At 33.5% G+C, this 19,014-nt stretch overlaps 1 protein-coding gene across 9 annotated transcripts in view; it reads right to left on the reverse strand.

Annotated features, from left to right (window-relative positions):
- The window catches only part of BLTP1 (bridge-like lipid transfer protein family member 1), a 175,649-nt gene that overhangs the window by 78,395 nt on the left and 78,240 nt on the right, over window positions 1-19,014 (reverse strand). For all 9 annotated transcript variants that reach the window (XM_045514968.2, XM_045514969.2, XM_045514970.2 and 6 more), the window contains 14 exons: window positions 17,950-18,784; window positions 16,246-16,316; window positions 15,529-15,702; window positions 14,911-15,031; window positions 13,733-13,879; window positions 13,211-13,338; window positions 12,679-12,878; window positions 10,216-10,413; window positions 9,313-9,524; window positions 6,088-6,239; window positions 5,517-5,667; window positions 5,192-5,344; window positions 3,305-3,545; window positions 2,154-2,296 (listed from right to left, as the gene is read on the reverse strand). In XM_045514968.2, coding sequence (XP_045370924.1) covers window positions 2,154-2,296; window positions 3,305-3,545; window positions 5,192-5,344; window positions 5,517-5,667; window positions 6,088-6,239; window positions 9,313-9,524; window positions 10,216-10,413; window positions 12,679-12,878; window positions 13,211-13,338; window positions 13,733-13,879; window positions 14,911-15,031; window positions 15,529-15,702; window positions 16,246-16,316; window positions 17,950-18,784 — 2,926 coding nt within the window. The remainder of the gene's footprint in view (window positions 1-2,153; window positions 2,297-3,304; window positions 3,546-5,191; window positions 5,345-5,516; window positions 5,668-6,087; window positions 6,240-9,312; window positions 9,525-10,215; window positions 10,414-12,678; window positions 12,879-13,210; window positions 13,339-13,732; window positions 13,880-14,910; window positions 15,032-15,528; window positions 15,703-16,245; window positions 16,317-17,949; window positions 18,785-19,014) is intronic.

The raw sequence follows: 19,014 nt of genomic DNA on the forward strand, positions 1-19,014 counted from the left end.
ATACACAAGATCTTGTGGTAGCTGACAATGAAAATGTGACAATGAATACATGTATGTTCATGCATAACTGAAAAACTGTGCTGTACACTGGAATTTGATACAACATTGTAAAATGACTATAACTCAATAAAAAAAATGGAAAGAAAGAAAAGAAAGAGAGAGAAAGAAAGACAGACAGACAGACAGACTATGCAGACAGAAAGATCCTGAAAGGCAGAGATCTAAACAAAGCACTTGTAATTTCAAGTCTTTGGAGAAATTTTGTAATCCATAAACAATGCTCAAAAAGACTTCTGAGAGAGAACAGCATTAACAGCAAAGACCTAAACATGATCAGAGGGTTTGGAAAAACTGTCAACTAGGAAAAAAGTCTGAGACAGGTTAAGAGGTTGAGAATTTAAAGTGTGCTGGTCTTGTAACTATACTACAGAAATAGAGTAAGCTTTATAGTCCAAACTTTAAAAAAATGTGTATCAAACCATCATTAAATGTTTTAATTAAAAGGGCAAAACACACAGAATAAAAACTTCAAAAGCACAAAAGACTAGTTAATAGAAAGTAAGTATCCCCTGAGCTCCAGTCTACTATATCCCTTCCCCCAGAAGTCCTCTCAACCGTTTATCTATCCTTCTATAAATAATTTGATTATATAAGCACACATATATTTTTAGCCTTTTTTGACACACAGATACATATTGTCCCATACTTTATTTTTACTTTAATCAGTGTACTTTGGTGATGATTCCATATCTACTTAGAGATCTACTTTATCTTTTTGAAGTCCTCATAATATGCATTGTATGAGGGTACACTGACTAGTCTCTTAGTCCTCAAATGGTTAGTCCTTTGTGTTGTTTCCATTATTTTCCTATTACAAATGATGTTGTAAAGAACATTCTTGGATATATATCCTTGAGTACCTAAGAGCATTTATTTCTTTAGAATCAGTTCCTGGATATGCACATACTGGGTTAAAAGGCATTACCTTTAAAATTTTATATTTAAAAATTGCCAAACTGTTCTTCAAAGAATTTGTGCCTCTTTGTGTCTGTTTTCTTATATCTTCACCAACATTTACTATCAAACTTTTAGTTTTTTCAATCTGACAGGTGGAAATGCAATTTCATTTTCATTTCTTTACTTCTAAGAGAATGCATTTTCACATGTGTATATGTATTTCTCTGTGAACTGCCTTTAACTCTTTTATATTTGGCTTTGCCCTTTAAGTGATTAGGAAGAGATCTTACATATTAGGAAATTAACACTTTTTCATATGTCTTTCTATTTTGTTTACAATACTTTTTTTTTCTGTGTACAAATTTTTATATTTTAATATAGTCAAAATTATAATTTTCCTAATAGATTCTTGGTATTAATTTAAGATTATATCTAGACTGTCAAAGGAAGTTAAAATCTTAACATTCTGCTGTTTTCAGTACTCAGAAAAGGAAACTACCAAAAAATAAGTAAGTCACAACACAACAAATAACTTATTAAATGCCTACTATGTACCAGGTATTGTAGCATTTTTCTTATATTAACTCAATTATTTCTTAACAGCAACCTTCTGAAGGAGGTTACTATTATAATCTCCATTTTAACATACGAGAAAACTGCCACACAGTGCAGTTAAAAACTTGTTCTGTCTCAAAGAAACTAAGTGGTAGAGTCAGGACTGAAACCAAGGCAGTCTGCCTCCTGGTGTGCTAGTCACCCACTGTGCTATACATATGTTGTATCAAGCATTGGTTACACTTCTTAAAACAAAACAATGTAATTAAAATCATAAAATAGCCTAACTCAAACTATATACTGATCATGTACTACCTATAAAACTTCTTGTTAAAACTAATAATTCTAAGCTGACCTAACATTCTCAATATTGTATTTTATTGAAAACAATATTCAATAAATTGAAAAGAGAGCCCTAAGGCTTGGTAGTTAAAGTAGTCCTTGTTCAATATTAAATACTGACTATTGACATAATTTTCAAAGAAATGTATAAATTAAAAGTTACTAATCATGTTAATTTCAACATAAAAATACTATTTGAATATTTAGGGTCAATACATAATATTTACATTTGAGATAACAAAAGTTTAGGTCTTTTCTGTAAGTCTAAGTAACTCTAACCTAAAACAGCAACAATGTACCTTTATTTTTAATGCAGAATCACTATGGGTATGAGTCTTAGAAAGTTTCCTCATTATCTCAGCTCCAGTCACAGGTCCAGAGCTACCAGGTGGAGGCCGGTTGGCTGTCCCTTCCAGGAGCATTGTGTGTTCGCTGACTGTGGCTGAAACAGTTCAAAAGAATAAGAATAGATTACCATTTTCCTAAAATATCAGTTCCAATGTTCCTGGTGGTGTAACTAAACTCAACTTTTCAAATTTCTTGACAAATTAATTGTGGGCTCTACTATAATATTCACTCTTCTTTCTTTTAATCATCAAATTCCAATCTTTTCATTCAGTCTTAAGAAAGGAACAAATAGCTCCGACTCAGTCTTTCACATTTGCCACCCAAATGGTACACAGATCAAAAACCAATTCAACTACCTCGAAGAAAGTATGGAACATTTACAGATTAACCTAGGCATTTGCTGATAATTAGAAGGGATGTTTACTGCACGATTCTTTCCATTTTTGTGCAGACGTGAAATTTTTCAAAATAAATAATAAAATACAGCCTATTCGTGAAGCATATTCATTTGTTAAATACAAACTTTTTAAAAAAATAAAGCGTGGTAAAGTATTATATATCAATGTTATGTATGTAAAGTATTAAATATCAATATCACATATACTTCTGAAACGCATATCTACTACCTGTGTTCTGGCACAGCCATTATAGAGACAGAACTGCAGGCTGAATGCACAACTTTAAACACTATACAAAATCAGAGTCAAACAGGCACCACGCAAAATTCAAATCTTTAAAAGACTGGCATAAGGAGCATGATAAGTAAACAAATACAAGTATAAATTTCAAAAAGAAATTCATGTGTTTCACTCAAAACATTCTAGCTATACAAAGATTGCCTGTTAACTGTACTGGGTAGATCAGAGAAGTAATCTAATGTATTTCACAAAATTAAACTTAAAAGTCAAGTCTGTATAAAGATTCCAACATTATTACCATTTATTTGGACTAAGACAAATCACACTTAACTAAGCCATGACATTTTCAAATTTGGGACCACATTTGGGGCAAAATTTCATATTTGGGACAAAAGTTATTAAAATTATCACATGTATTTGGATACCAAGTACATGATATCTGGCTAAAATATTTACAAAGTTACCTGCATCAAATTCAAATTCTGCTCCATCAGCACTGGTATCACTTTGAAGACCACCTCCATTGTCCAGCCCAAGTCCATCTTCATGTTCATGGTCCACAGCTGACTGAGGTTTCAGGGGCTGAGCTGGTCGATGTAAACTAACTCCTTTAAAGGCTGGTGTCACCACAATAAACTTCATCCATTGCCTTGCCAGTGCAACTAAGCCTTTCTTTAAAGTTACCAAAGCAGGAAGGCCATCACTCTATGACAACAATTAAATGGTTAGGAGTAATCTTCCTATAACAAAAAGTTATTATTTAAGTGTTCTGCATACATTCATTTAAATCTCAGAACTCCCATTTAGAGATGAGGAAACTAGAATTTACACATTAAGTAATTTGTCTAAGGTTACATAAGAGTCAGTATTTCAAGCTGACTACAGAACTCAATCTTGGAACACAATGTTGCATCTTTCTGTCATAAGCAACATAGCAGTACCAGGTGAGTAGAGACTAAACATGGGGTATAAAACTGGGATTCTCCTTAAGAAGCATTCAATCCACTTTACCTGTTTCGTTCAACTGAAGAATTAAATGTATTTTGTGCTACTTGGAATACTCATTAAGCAAAGAAGAAATGAAATTATTTCCTTCAAAGATTAGGTAACCACCTCCATTTTAACACTAAAATAATAAGTTACTATAGTAAAATGTGGGACATTGATGGATTTATAGCCACTTTGAAGCTTAAATGTTTTATCAGTAACAGTTACATAATTTAGAATATATTTTGTTCCATATGGTAATGACTAAAAGAAAGAAAATTTGCCTATTGGAGCCTCAGCCTAAGAGGAAAATATCCACTTCCTCTCCCTCCCCTTTCCTACAATTCCTTGTGCTACAGTAATGGCTTTGACTGAAGAGAGCCCTTCATTAGATGACAGGAATCACCTCATTCACATTCTGAGGAACATCAGGTTCCTCAGCCTGCCCCTTCATTCCTGGACTCACAAGTCGTCTTGTGTTTCCTCCTCTTACATGGAAAGCACATCTAAGCAGTGCATCCATCCACAGGAAATGCCTGCCCTCTTCTCTGTTCTAGTTTCTCTGCCTGTGACTAGATGGGCAAATTAACCTTGCACTATGGACCTCCCAGTCTTTAATTCACAAGCTGAGAGTAGAAAGCACTACACCAGCCTCAGGTCTAAGTACCTTTATCAAATCCGTAATTTACTATGGATTCTTTCACTAGAGGTCATCAGGAGCTTGACTGGACATTAGTAATACTGATACATTGATTCCTACTTTGGCTAAAGGTTCTTGTGTATTCTCTATTGACCAGAAGCTTGGAGAGGAGAGGGGAAGACTCCTCGAGCTCTAAGCGCCCTAATCATGATGTGTTATCTTTCATAGGGCTTTGCTGGTGCAGAGATACAGTGTATTTACTTCAGACAATTATAAATTCTCCCTTCAATCATTAAGCAGTCCTCATTTTATTAAGCATTTTTGCTGAAATTTGACTCTAATGATTACTCTCTTGCTTGAAATTCTTTATATCCTTGGCTTCCAAGACCTGTTTTCCTTGTTCTCCTACCTCTCCTGTCCCTCCTCAGCACGCTGTGTACCTCTATGCACCCTCTCCATTCCCCTTTAGTTTTGGTATTCTTTAGGGATCCATCCTTGACCAGTTTCTCACTCAACACATCAACCATATCCACAGCTTCCAACACCTTCATGCCGGCAACTCCCAAACCATTCATCTGAGTCCAATCTTGTCTACAAGCAAAGAGATATTTCTAACCAAATTTCTCCTTTGGACTTCCTATATGCATCTCAAACCCTGTGGGTCAATGGCTACTCAACAGAATAGAGGCTTTTTTAAAGCTAACATACAGTTCCAGTAACTCACCATTGTAGCATCATCAATGATGGAGTAATTGGCTTGGTGCAGGTAGTGATGTAGTATATTGCACAGTAAACATGAAGGATTTTCTTGGAGAAAGCGGGCAACTTTTGTAAGTCTGTTGTATTTACTTCTTAAGGGAAAATGTACACTTTTATTCTGAAAAAAGAAAAAACCACAGATTTAGAATGAGAGAGCAAAGCTATGACAAACACAAGGTGTCCAGTAATTAAGAGCTTGCAGGTCTGATGTTTTCCAACAACAACGAACAGCAAGGGATCACTGTCTACAGCAAACTTTGTATGATGCCTTGCGTTGTTCAAAGACATACCTCTAATGCTTCTGTCATTATGCATCCCATAACAGCACAAAGTCTCAAGGTTTCTTCAGTTTCTAATTTGTTTAAGGATGACTTGAGTTGATCAACAGGAACAAGCCACGCACCAACAGCTGGAGTCGCTGTGCTTAAAAGGTTCAGTTGCCTTTAAAAATTAAAAAATTATAAAAACAATTGTCAAGATTTGTATTTCAAACAATCTCCTGTACCTACTGTACTGAGTGGCTATTTTATCCAGGCAAAATTATTCTGACCACCAGATAAATTATGAACATACAAGTTCATAATGCAAAGAATAAAATAATAGAAAAGAAAGAAAAATATAAAAGCCTAGTAGAGGTGATGTGTAAAAATAAAACTAAAACCCTAGGAAATGAAAAAGGGTCAAAAAAGCTGAGAATAATGTTTACACAAAATATGAAGCAGGAAAGATGGGAAAAAAGTGGCAACCCTAATACTAGATCTAATAGAAAAACACTTCAAAAAAAATACATGAAACAGAATTGTATGTCATTTAAACAAAAGAAATATCAAGGGATAGTATTATATTTTTTTAACTTTTTACCTAGAAAATGAATGTGCAGGAGATCTCACATTGGTGGGAGCTGCAAAACTAAACCAAATTTCCTTGATGGTCAACTTCATGCTACATGAATCTGGAGGTGGAGGCATTAGAGGCAGATCTTTTTTCAAATCATCAGATTCAACTCCTTCATCCTATATAAAACAGAATACCCCAAACCTATTAATGTATAGACCCTTAAAACCACTAGCACAGAAGGTAACTAACATATTAAGCATAAAAACTTTCCATCAAACCAAATTCTATAGGTAACACCTTGATATAAAAAAGATAACGTAAACCTTGCTCAGCCTAACCCTTATCCTGAGAAATACCTATGGATCCTTGAAGCTCTAAGAAGCAAAGTCTGAAAAACCACTGCATTTTAACAAACCATAAGCCAGAGATCTTAGAACTAAGGGGTTTCTCTTAATCATGTCATTCAATCACATTTCTTTAGAGATATTGTGTTTTGTTTTGTTTTGTTTTGTTTTGTTTTGTTTTGTTTTCCTGGATGAAGAAAGTGAAAGAAATTTTATGACCTGGCAGAGGTCACCCAATTATTAAGTGGGAGAATGAGTGATAGCATTAAGGACTTCTGCTTCCTACTGCAATCTTTGTTTCACTCTGTTTTAACAACATGTTTCAAACTTCCAAATAAAGTGCCATAAAAAGAAATACTATTATAGCTTATGTTCAAATAACTGAGAATTTTTAATTGTAGAGTTATTTATCTTACATGCTAGTAAGCCTGAATCTGACAAATAAGAATATTTCCTAACTGTGTAATCAACAGTCTTCAAAATGCAGGGAGGTAAGAAACATAATGTTAAAGAAACAAAAAGGTCTGTTGCCTGTTACATCTGTTTACAGGTCTCTAATTCATTTTCAGATATTCTTGGTCAAAATAAAGAAAAGACTGGCATTTTCTTGTGGGATGATTAAGGAATGAAGAGTATCCAAAAAATAGCTTTAAACCCTAAGTGTTAAAAGACAATGTGAACTTGTCTTTAAAATTACTAGGGTATGTAGTAATTTTAAAGTTAGCAGACATTAGATATAAGTCCACATTCCCTTATCTGCAATTCAAAAATCCACAACATTCTGAAAAATCTAAATCTGTTTTTATAAATGTGGCATCAAAATCTGATATGAATTGATGAGAGACTGTTTATCCCAGTTGGTGTTTTTATTAATGTCATGCTGCAGAAATATTCAAATATTTCAATATGCAGTACTATCTCAGATTCCACTAGGAGTTTATGCAGCATTTAGCAAACACATCATATTTGCTTGTATTTTTAAAATATTTCTTTACTGAGGTATAGTTGACACACAATATTATATAAGTTACAGGTGTACAATATATTAATGCACAATTTTTAAAGGTTATACTCCATTTATAGTTATTATAAAATATTGGTTATATTCTCTGTGTTGTACAGTATGCCCTTGTAGCTTATTATACATGATAATTTGTATCTCTAAATCACTTATATGTGGAATCTAAAAAGTACAACAAACTAATGAATAAAAAAAAAGAAACAGAGAGAACACAGTAGTGGTTACTAGTGTAAGAGAGGAAAGAGGGGAGGGGCAACGTAGGGGTAGGGCATATTTCCTTTCTTTTAAAAGAAAACATCTAAATTCTCAAACACATATGGCTCAGTGTGTTTCAAACAAGGGCTGTGAGCCAGGCACTGAGTATACAAATATATACAAGACAGTCTAGAGGAAATTGAACTTTAAAAAAGGGAGCGGGACTTGTACGTAATAAGCAAGTAAAGTAGTAATAAAGTTGATTTTAGATTGACTGAATTTTTGGTGCCTATAATACATCTAAATGATGATACCTAAAAGACTATTGGATACAATTCTGAAGCTTAGGTGAAGGGTTGGTGCTGAAAGCATAACCAATGGGAAAGCAGTGTTAACAAATTATGGAGCTGGACTAGGAAATGAAGCAAGGATGCACAAAGAGCAAGAAGAGTAGCCAAGAACAGAATGTGGGGAGAACACACATATTTAAAAAGGACAATGAACTGTATCAGGAAATGGACCAAGAAAAGTCAGAGAGACCAAAGAAAGCAATGTTACAAAATTTGAGGACTTTGAGCAAGGAGAACAGGATTAGGGAAATCAAGGAAGACACCTGACATTCTGTCAACTATTTTAGTGGGTGAAGGAGAGGGAAAGAACAGGTAAGTTCTTCCCAGCTCTTTGTCCAGCTATATATTTTAATTTCCTTAATTAAAGTGCTAATACCCACCCACCTCTCAAATACTTCCAAAGGCCTCATAAGACTGTGATTAAACTCTTGGACTATACATCAAATCAAAATAAATGTTTCAAAATTAAATCTCCAGAAACCTGAGGAGGTGATCATGCCTATGAATAGTAGACACCCATGACATTTCTTACTTAAAAGTTAATTTCTTTCCTCCTCAATTGGTCTAATTTTCAAATGATCAGAATTGTACATATGTACGTTTGTGTGTTTAAGAACAACATTTACCAAGTTCTCACTATGCCCTAGACACCAAAGTTAAGCCTTCCATATTCCATATGTACCACCTCCTTCAATCTTCACAACTCTAGAAGGTCACTATCATTACAATACTCCTGTTACTGAAACTTAAGAGAAGTTAAAAAAAGCTTGCCTGAGGCCACCAATCGGGTAGTAGCACAACAATTCTGTAATCTAGAATTTTGAATATTTTCATTATTAGATATGGCTGTTACAATATCCACCACCATGAAATAATACCATAATAAAAATAATGAGCTGCATATAAGATATTCTTCAGGCTTCTAACTGAAATAGGTAGGTATTGACAAAAATATTTTAAACTTATGTGAAATACTATGAGTAACAAAACTATTTATTTAAAAATGAATTCTGCTAATCCTTCAAACAACATAAACACAAAGCCTGCTTTTCTGAAATTCTATTAGTTCATTAACTCAACAAATATTATTAAGTGCCTAATATAAGCAAGGCACTATGCAAGGTACTATGATGGCTATACATGTATCTACAATGCAATGCCTGCCTTTTGGCAATTATACTCTAGTAGAATACAATCACCAAGAGGCCCTGACTACCATTTAAGCAAAATCTATACTATGAAAGACAAGCAAATATACTCCAGAAATTAAACGTGAATTGGGTATATGGTTTTCTGTTTTATTTTCCCAAATTATCATTATTATTAGAAATTCACCAACTTGTTCATCAGAAACAGAATTTCCATTTAAGTCTGAAGAAGGGCTTGTTCGGTCACAAGGAAGATTATCATCAGAGACATCAGTATTATAGCCGCTGCCAGTTGGAGAATCAGAAGAATTATTGGATGTCAGCACTCCACCACTTTCGGTGACATTTGCTTTACCCATAATTCCAAAAGTATTATACAAAACAGCACCAGACTGCCTTCCTCCTATAAAAATGAAAGAATTTACTTATTAAAAGTACTGGATGTCTCAATGCTGTATTCAATATCCATAAAGATAAAAATAAAAAATAAAAATCTCGTAAAGTTTTTTTCTCACCAAAACTTTGCTCCTATCTATAAAAGTGATACAATATTGAATTATCAGGTAATGAATTGTAGGCATATACTATTATGAATTGTAGGCATACTACTAGGATATGACTAAACCTAAAAGGTTTATATACAATTTAGCCTGCCTATTTTACTATATTAGTCAATATTGTAAAAGAAAATAAATGTAAGCCAGTCAGTATCACTGAATAAAGGACTTACAGTATTTTCATCCTATATGGCAAGGCTCTACTAAATCAAAACTCCAGTTTCCAAAAACACAAACTTCCAAAAGTTAAGAGGCTTCATATTTATTCAGGAATGTTTTCTGAATCACACTGTTTTGCTCAGGCACTGAGGCTTTGTACATCTAGATGCTCTGCTAGTTTTGAATCACACAACAATTTCATAAAATTCCACTTATACAGCTGGGGCAGGGTACCACCTTCTAGTAAATAATCCCAGGTACCACACCTTCTGCTTGAAAACGCTGATTCAGGTTATTGAAGTCATGATCAAAATATTTCAGCAATGTGGGACCAATTTGTTCCCAGCTTAAGTAGAATTCAAAAAAAAAAAAGCTTACCTTTTATGGTTAAATTTTCAAGTCCACATTCAAACATTATCCAACCCCATTTTTCTTGGCTGGGACCTATTCGAGTTATATCCGGAACAGCTTGCTGATCAGTTTCATCCACAAAAGCAAACTCATCCAACTCTTCAAGAGTAAATAAAACTTTGGACTTCTCAAAGGGAATAGCAGTGATGGCACAGGTACCGATATCTATTATCAGAAGGAAACAAAATGAGCATTTTTAAAGACAGAGGTTTGTATATTTTCTTAAAAAACAACAAATAATGCAAACATCTGGTACAGTGGTTGTCTTAAAAGATAATTCAGTATTCTACCAAAAAGAAAAATAAACAAATGAACCAACTAATTTCTAAAATAATTCTGCCTAATGTCTTACTACTTAAAATAAGTGCCAGAATCATGTTGAAGTAAGAGGAAGAAAACAAGGTTCCATAATTAGCAAATTAACTGCTCAGAGACAGGGTAAATTCATTTCTGAAAGCTTACAGGGTACTCTCAAAACCTAAAGTTAAAAGCTCCTGAATAATTCAGTTTCATAGTAAACTATTTTTAAATAGTTTCTCATCATTTTACAAAAAAAAAAAAATGTTAGTTATCTAGCCTTAGGAAAAACATTATTTTCCAGGAAAACTACAGCTTTTTCTAAAAGACTGCTTTATGCCAATATATTTTATATAACTACAATTCATCACAGATATCACCATAATTCCATCGCTTTCAATATGCAATATGGAAACTAACTTCCTGGGTGTCTGGCAGAGGTTTTTATTTTATCTCACTTTTTTCTATTTCTTTCTCTGAATACAGCTAATCAGTACAGAAAAGCAAAAAGAAGATTAAAAAACACATGTAAATTCACTACCCAGAGATAACTTGTTTACATTTGAAGAAAGTTTCCTTCTAGCCCTTTAGAGATCATTTTAAAAAATAAAAACCCAGCTTTGGTCCCCACTTTTCATGTAACAGTCAACCATGATAATTTCCTCAGTTCATTAAATATGCTTCAAAGATATTATTTTAATAGCTATATAATATTTCATCATATGAAAATACTATATTTTGAATTTATGATTAGAAAGTCTTCCCTGAACAGAGAGTAAATTTTCACCTATAAGTTTCTATAATGTTCTCATTTTTTTTTATATTTGTCTTTAATTCCATGAACTTATTCTGATGTACGGTATAAAGTGAGGCTTTAACTTGAATTTTATTTAAAAATTTTTATTAAATAATACATTGACATAGATTAAAGTTCCAAAAAGTATGAAAGAGTATACAACGAAAAGCCTCTTATCACCACACTCGGGCATCTACTTCTCCTCCCTATAAGTAACAAGTATCATTAGATTATTGAGTCTCCTTTCACAGATATTTTGTGTACACATATGCAAAGACATTTACATTTTTTCCCTGCATTTTTACACAATATCCACCTTGGAATTTTATTGGGAGTTTTGTCTTTGATCATTTTTTTTTTGGATGATGTGCCTTTCAAAATTATATTCAGTTACTGCTTATGGTCAATAAAACACCCACGTGCAAACTGGCTACCAGTGCAAACTACAGAGCTGAGAATGTCTCTTATACTCAAGCCACTGTATTTTGAATGAGCTTTAGGACTACAGATCTCAGGTAGTCATGAAAGATCTCTTTTTTGGCACTCTCAGGTAAAATCCTTGGGCCTCAAACATAAGGATGGTGAAATAAGCCTTGAGAAAGCCACAGCAGTTATACAGACCCAGGATGCAGACAGGAACCATGGAACCTTCAGCGCCTACAGAATACAGTGAGAACATTCAAGGAAATCATTTGCTCATTCAGGACTGGTCACCAGCCTATCATGCAGATTTCAGCATGGCAATCATTTCAAGTAAGACAAGTAAACTCAATTTTTTCTGGGTTCAGTCTCTGACAATCTAGGATCATTTAGCCTCTAAATGAGCATATGCACCAAAGTGAATAAAAAATATTGAAATGATACATGATATCTCTAGTCTTCTCTTTTACCTCACAGGGACTTTTAAGAAGCACAACCATGTCTATCATTCTTATTGCTGCTATATTTACAGATTTGACTATCCTTGATATCACAATGAATTCTTTTTTAACAAAGCTTTGCCAATAGAGTAATTTTAAAAGAAAGACTATAAAGATCATCTCTGCTCTACAATGAACAAATAGGTACCACGAAGAAAACAGATGGGAGACAGAAGCAGTTCCTAATTTGGGACTTCCGTATCACATACCTTCCTACCAAAGTTTACCTTCCATTCTGTGTAGAATGTGAGTAATGTATAGCTAAACACCATGTGTTCAATATTTACAGAAATACTTTTCTCTTTCTTATAAAATACTCAAATTATAGCAATATTCAAAGGAAAAAATTATGTTTTCTTTTGTAAAATCCTCTTACATTTACACATGTCAAAGAAAAACCATGTTGTAGAATCTTACCTGTTGTATCAAGACCCCTTAGCTGCCCGTGAACTCGATGGATGTTTAACTTGGCTGCAATCTCTTTGCCCTTTTCTGCTCCAGCATTTGACCTGAGAGATCCAGATGACTGAGGCTGCATCTTAGTGGCATGGACATACCTATCAAAATTTGATGTTCTCCCAGGGTCTGCATTGTTTGAAGTCTCTTCAACCACTCCTCTTTATGAAAAAAGACAGAATATGATGGTTAACATTTAAATAATATAGTCCAGTAAAAACATTTAACTAGTGTTTTCTTTAAACCATTTCACTGTTTTAATTAAACCAATATTAATAACAAAATTTTCAGTGTTTACTGAAAGACGGTATGAATAAAAACAGTAAAACTTTTTAAAACCTACTTTGCTAATCTACAAAGCGAGATACGAAATTCCAATAGTAGTTTTGAGTTTTAATATTAGAATTTTCAGAAATGCATTAAAAAGATGATTAAGGCTTGCTTTTACACCCAGCAAGATAATCCTGGCTCAAATTAATAAGATCTTTCTTACCTGTTCATACGAACTTGTGTAGCAATTCTGTCAAAACACAACGCTACTAGGGAAACGTGAGTCACACTTCTACTAGGAGCTGTACTTGGGGATTCTTCCACTGAGGCTTGTAACAAACATAAGTTCACCTAGCACACAAAATGTCACATATTTCAGAGGTGAAAAGTAAAAAGTTATCACTTAAACATAAGACACACAGGAAAATGAAAAACTACTGTTAGAAATGGTATATCTATGTGTCTGAGAGTAATGAGGGCAAAGCTTATAAATACAGACTCTCATAAAATAATAATTAAATTCTTACTGGATGGATGTGAAATATTTTAGTAAATATTATCCAACAATTTGCTTAAGTAAACTATTTACATTACATTAATTCTTTATATTAGATCATCAAGGAAATAAAATACATATTTTTGATATTACAATCTATTCCATCACCATTCAGTTTAGCAAATACAAAAGATAAAAACCACCAAAATATTCTCTTTCAGAAAATTTTTTAAAATACTAAATTGTTACCTTTGGGATGCTAACATTAGCCTGTAGACCTTTAATTGTTACATTATCTTGCTTCATTGTAAGATTTGTCTGTGCTTGTCCTTGGTTAGTCATTCCCATGGTAGGGTGCTCAGTTTTTGTTCCTCTAACATCTTGTTTGGAAGATAGCTAAAAAGATTGAGGTAGAATTATTATGTCACAGACTTTTCATAACTTCCACATCATCCACAACAGCAGCTTGCTGTTCACTGTGCTCCTCTATACCCATCTATGTACCAGCTGCTATCTGGTTCAGCACCCCTAGTCTTAAAGTCCAAACCTAAGAAAAGCTAGAAAATAGACTGGCAGCCCAGGGCTGAGAGGAGTGATACATAATAAAGTGAAATTAGCCCACACAAAAACAGACAGAAAAAAAATGGTAATAATAATAGGTATGTTTTTAGGATCACTAAATTCTACCTACTTGAGAGCAGATTTGGTTTCTGATACTTAGCTCCTTGCTGGCTGGGGATATTTTCAAATTTCTTTTGATTTATACTCCTTGACCCCAACTACCTATCACACGAAATGCCAATATATTTTGAATAACTAGATCACTAAAAATAATCAGCGTCACCTTCACTTTGCCTCTGATCCCTAGTCCAAATATGATACAGATAAATTTGAAAGTCAAGTGGACAATCACAAGATGAGCACCAGGACATGACCACTAAGAAACTGGCTTCATGACCAGGAGTACAGCATTAGAATATCACACACCAGCAGAGTGACTGGATTCCCTGAGGTGAACAAAAATAATCTCAAAAATATTAAGATACAAGTTATCTAATTCTAGAGGAAAGCCAAAATAATATGCAGCTCTGCTTTCTTAGAAAATGAATGTACCAGTCCTAAAGAATGCTCATTCACTTAGGCAAAGCCCTTTAGGAAAGGCTTAGGATTAAGCTACTTTCAAAATAAAAGAAAAAATAACACTACTTTTTAATTAATATTTTACTCCTACTTAATACATAGTATAATTATAGATGCTATCTCTTACGGAGCCAGTGCCATACATATAAAGACTATATAGAATGTCCATGTATTCCAGTTTAAACATCTAATAAAATTTAAACATATTCAAGTATTTTCAACTTTGGATATTATGTGCATGTGAAGAAAACTCAATTTGCCACACTCACTGAATAAAAAGTTCTTACATTTTCTGAGAAGGTAGTCTTGCTATTTTGGACAGCTTCCCTGAGGACTTTGACGTGGAGATCATCTACGATGGCAGCTGGATGTCGGGTACTGGCACAATGAACCATTGCTTCAATATACCTGTGGGAAGAAAAACAGTAAATGAAACATTTTAATATCACTTAATACTATGATCTGGTCTATCTAAATTATTCCATTTTGTTCCATACCAGATTTTATTCACATTACTTTTGTCTCCCTAGATAGACTATAATCTCCTTGCAGAACAAAATTTCTGCTTTATTCCTTCATTAACTAGACAGCAGTAAGAATATCTAACTTAATAATTAGTTCCTGGGTGTTTGATCATTTTATGCTCATCAGCCCAAAATCAAAAAGTAAAAAATATAATGCAATATAATGATTATAAAATTGCAATACATAATTATTTAGGCTGAAAAAGTAATAAATGATAACTAAAATATAGACCTTTTAAAACATATTTTCATTTTTGTTCAATCAAAATAGCCATCATCAACATTCTTTTTTATGAAAATATTATATCACATATACTAACCATATTACATACATTTATTATTTTATAAAATAGTAGTTGTATTTTTAGACAAAATTAATACCTGTCTAAAGCCTCAGCCACGAGGGGAGTCAGTACAATATCAACGGTTCCTTTGACTTCAACTATGGCTGTTGTCCTGGTCTGAGAGACTGGCTGATCCAGGGTCCACTCTTCTGTTAATGTTTCATCATCTGTGTTATCAACGGCTTTCTTATCCAGAGGAGTATATGGTGTACTATACAATTTAACAAGCAAAGTATATATTAAAAAGACCATGAAAAAGAATAGAAATTGGAGCTTCCTTAGAATGAGTTACACTGATTTTAACTTAAACTTATATTTATTTCACTTAAAAATTTCATGAAATTGGATTAGATATTTTACGTCCCAAATACTCTTGGAGGACAAGACAAATGAGGCACTAAAATACAAACTGATCAAAGATGGTTAATGTATCAAATGACAAAAAATTTTGTTAATGTATTTACTTGATTAGGCTTTTCCAAAATACGAAAATTACAATACTGAATTCTTGTTAGTTTCTAATTTTGACATGCCAAGTTATGGTTTGCATAGTACGTCTAAAAGAAATGCTACTGACTTTATACAAGTAGGCAAAGCCATGACAGACAACAGAGTTGAGTTATTTGGGGCAATTTATTCATAAAATAAAGACTATAGTCAAGTAAAGAGTGGCTATTCTTCAGAATAAACTCTACATTATCTCATAATCAAGAAAGATGACTTTAAACCTCAAAAGTATGTAATTTTAACTTACTTTGAAGTTGATCCTGAAAGTTGCATTCCTCTGTCTAGTAAAGAGTTAGCTGTGAGCCCCTGTTTGATAACCTAGAATAATATAAAAACATTACTTATAGCCTAGAATTTTAATATTAATTATTCTCTAATTTTATGCTATCAGCTCATATTTGTGAATATCCAAATTACCCTGTTAATATGATTTTGATATATGACATAAATGTTTAACAGATAAATTCAGAAAATATTCAATTGGCAATTTCATTTTCTGATTATTCAGAGAAACAACAGAGCAGGGCAGCAAAGATTCAGCAATGAGAGTAAAAGACTATATACAATGAAAGCTTAAAAGCCAAGTGCTTCAAACTATAAACTATGTCCATTACCCTCGCCACTGAACATCAAATGCTTGTCACACAGTAGTATATAATAAGTATCTGAATTTTAAATGAGTATATTAACGTTTAGACACTTTTTTTTGACTAGTTCAATTTTTTACTTCTTCTTTTTATTTATTGAGTTATAGTCAGTTTACAATGCTGTGTCAATCTCTGGTGTACAACATAGTTTTTCAGTCATAGATGAACACACACACATTCACCCCCATACTCTTCTTCACCATGAGCCACTACGAGATCTTGACTATATTTCCCTGTGCCATACAGTATAAACTTGTTCATCTAGTCTGTATATACCTGTCAGTATCTTATCTCGAACTCCCAGTCTATCTCTACCCACACCCTCTCCAAGCAACCACAAGTGTATTATATGTTTCTGAGTCTGTTTCTGTTTTATATTTAAGTTCATTTGTCTTCTGTTTTTTTTTTTCATTCCACTTATGAGTGATATCATATGGTATTTTTCTTTCTCTTTCTGGCTAACTTCACTTAGAATGATATTCTCTAGGGACATCCATGTTGCTGCAAATGACATTTTGTTGTCATTTTTATGGCTGAGTAGTATTCTATTGTATAAATATACCACAGCTTCTTTATCCAGTCATCTATCGATGGACATTTAGGTTGTTTCTATGTTTTGGCTATTGTAAATAGTGCTGTTATGAACACTGGGGTGCATGTGTCTTTTTAAAATAAGTATATATGCATATGTAAGTATAAACCACATAAGATTCTTGAATTGTTGAATCAGTTCAATAAGATTTTATATGCTCAATTTTGGTCTTTAAAATCATAAAAAGCCCTCTTAAAATTTATAATTCTATAAAAATCCTTCCATGTTAAGTATTATTACTAAATATTTTGACTTTTTAGCTTTCCTTTAAAAAGCAATTTACAGAATATATTACAGAGATGGACAATAATCAATTCATACTAAATTATAAGATCTCAAATATTAAGTGTGGAGAACTGGATCTGCATAGAAGCAGTTATGGATTAATAGAAAGAACACTAATTATTAAAAAGAACTTCAAAATTTTACTTTTAAGACACAGAAAATATGAATTCAGAGACAACCTTACAGCACAATGGAGACACAGACTATATGTTAATTCTTAATAGTGTGACAATCAAGTCTGAAACTATTCCTCAATTTTATATGCCTAAATTTATAATACTCCTCAATAACCCTGAGGCCTACTGTCATGTATGAAGCCATGACTTGAGGAATTCTATCTTTCAGAAAGGCAGCTAAAATGATCAAGAGAGTAATACTCATCTTCCTAAATAAATTTATCAGTTGAAACTAATGATTTGGCTCATACCTTAAAAGTTGGAACAGAAAGCTGTTCAAATGATGATGAACTTTCTTCACTGGTTGGTGTATCCAGATCGAGAGGCCGATGCAGCGAAGACTTAGAGGTTCTTTTGTTGGCTGGATGCTTCACTGACCAATTAATTACCTGGAACTGTGTAAGGTAAGTCTGATAGCAATTCATCACAGGTTGTTGAGAAGTAATCTGTTCACTCTCTACTGTTTTCTCACTTTCTACAACATACAAATGTTCTATAACATCATCTTCTCCACCTAATGCAGAAACAAAGGAAGCTTGGGAAGGATGAGTTTTGAAAGGTAGAGTTCGGGCATCCTGAATGCTTTCTCCAGGGCCAGTAAGTGGTCCTTCTACACTGTGATATATGGAACCCCTACTGTAGTCAATCTGCTGGGCTTGCTTTTTCTTCTTTTTTCTACCTGGATAAGTTCCAGGGCCTTCATCACTGCTAATGGGCTCAAATTCTTCAGCTGCAGAAAAGTAGGCTTCACTATCAGCCATGGACATGCTGGAATCCATTGATCGATACTGATGAAAGGAATTAGAGTCTGCTGATGGTGTGTATGGAAATGAACCGAAACTTCTTCTCTGCTTTGGTGAGTCTAGGACATTCTCATCACTTCGGGAGACATCACTACTAAACTGGACTCCAACTGTAACAGGCTGCTTGTCCCCATAAAAAGCAGCAGTAAGGCTCTTGGTACTTCCAAGTCGGGTGGAACATACAGAGGCCTGTCGTTTCAAAGGAGATCTCAGAGATTGACTTACTGACTTATCCTGAGTATTAGGAGACACGGGGCTGTTTCCTGAAATTTCTGTAGGAATGCTAAAACAGAGAGCAAAACTATTACCATTTACAGCATACCATATAATTTACTCCAAGTATAAATAGAAGGACTTATAAAATCCTTTCTGTAATTTTAATCATTTATTTTACAAATAAAGGCAAATGTAAAATTTTACAATAAAACATATATACAAAGTAGCAAAACAGCACAGTATGTGTTCATATCCCATATAGTTCCAAAAAAAAAATTAAGGCAGCTTAAAACACAA

Source organism: Camelus bactrianus, chromosome 2 (genome assembly GCF_048773025.1).
Source record: "Camelus bactrianus isolate YW-2024 breed Bactrian camel chromosome 2, ASM4877302v1, whole genome shotgun sequence".
Classification (NCBI taxonomy): Eukaryota; Metazoa; Chordata; class Mammalia; order Artiodactyla; family Camelidae; genus Camelus; species Camelus bactrianus.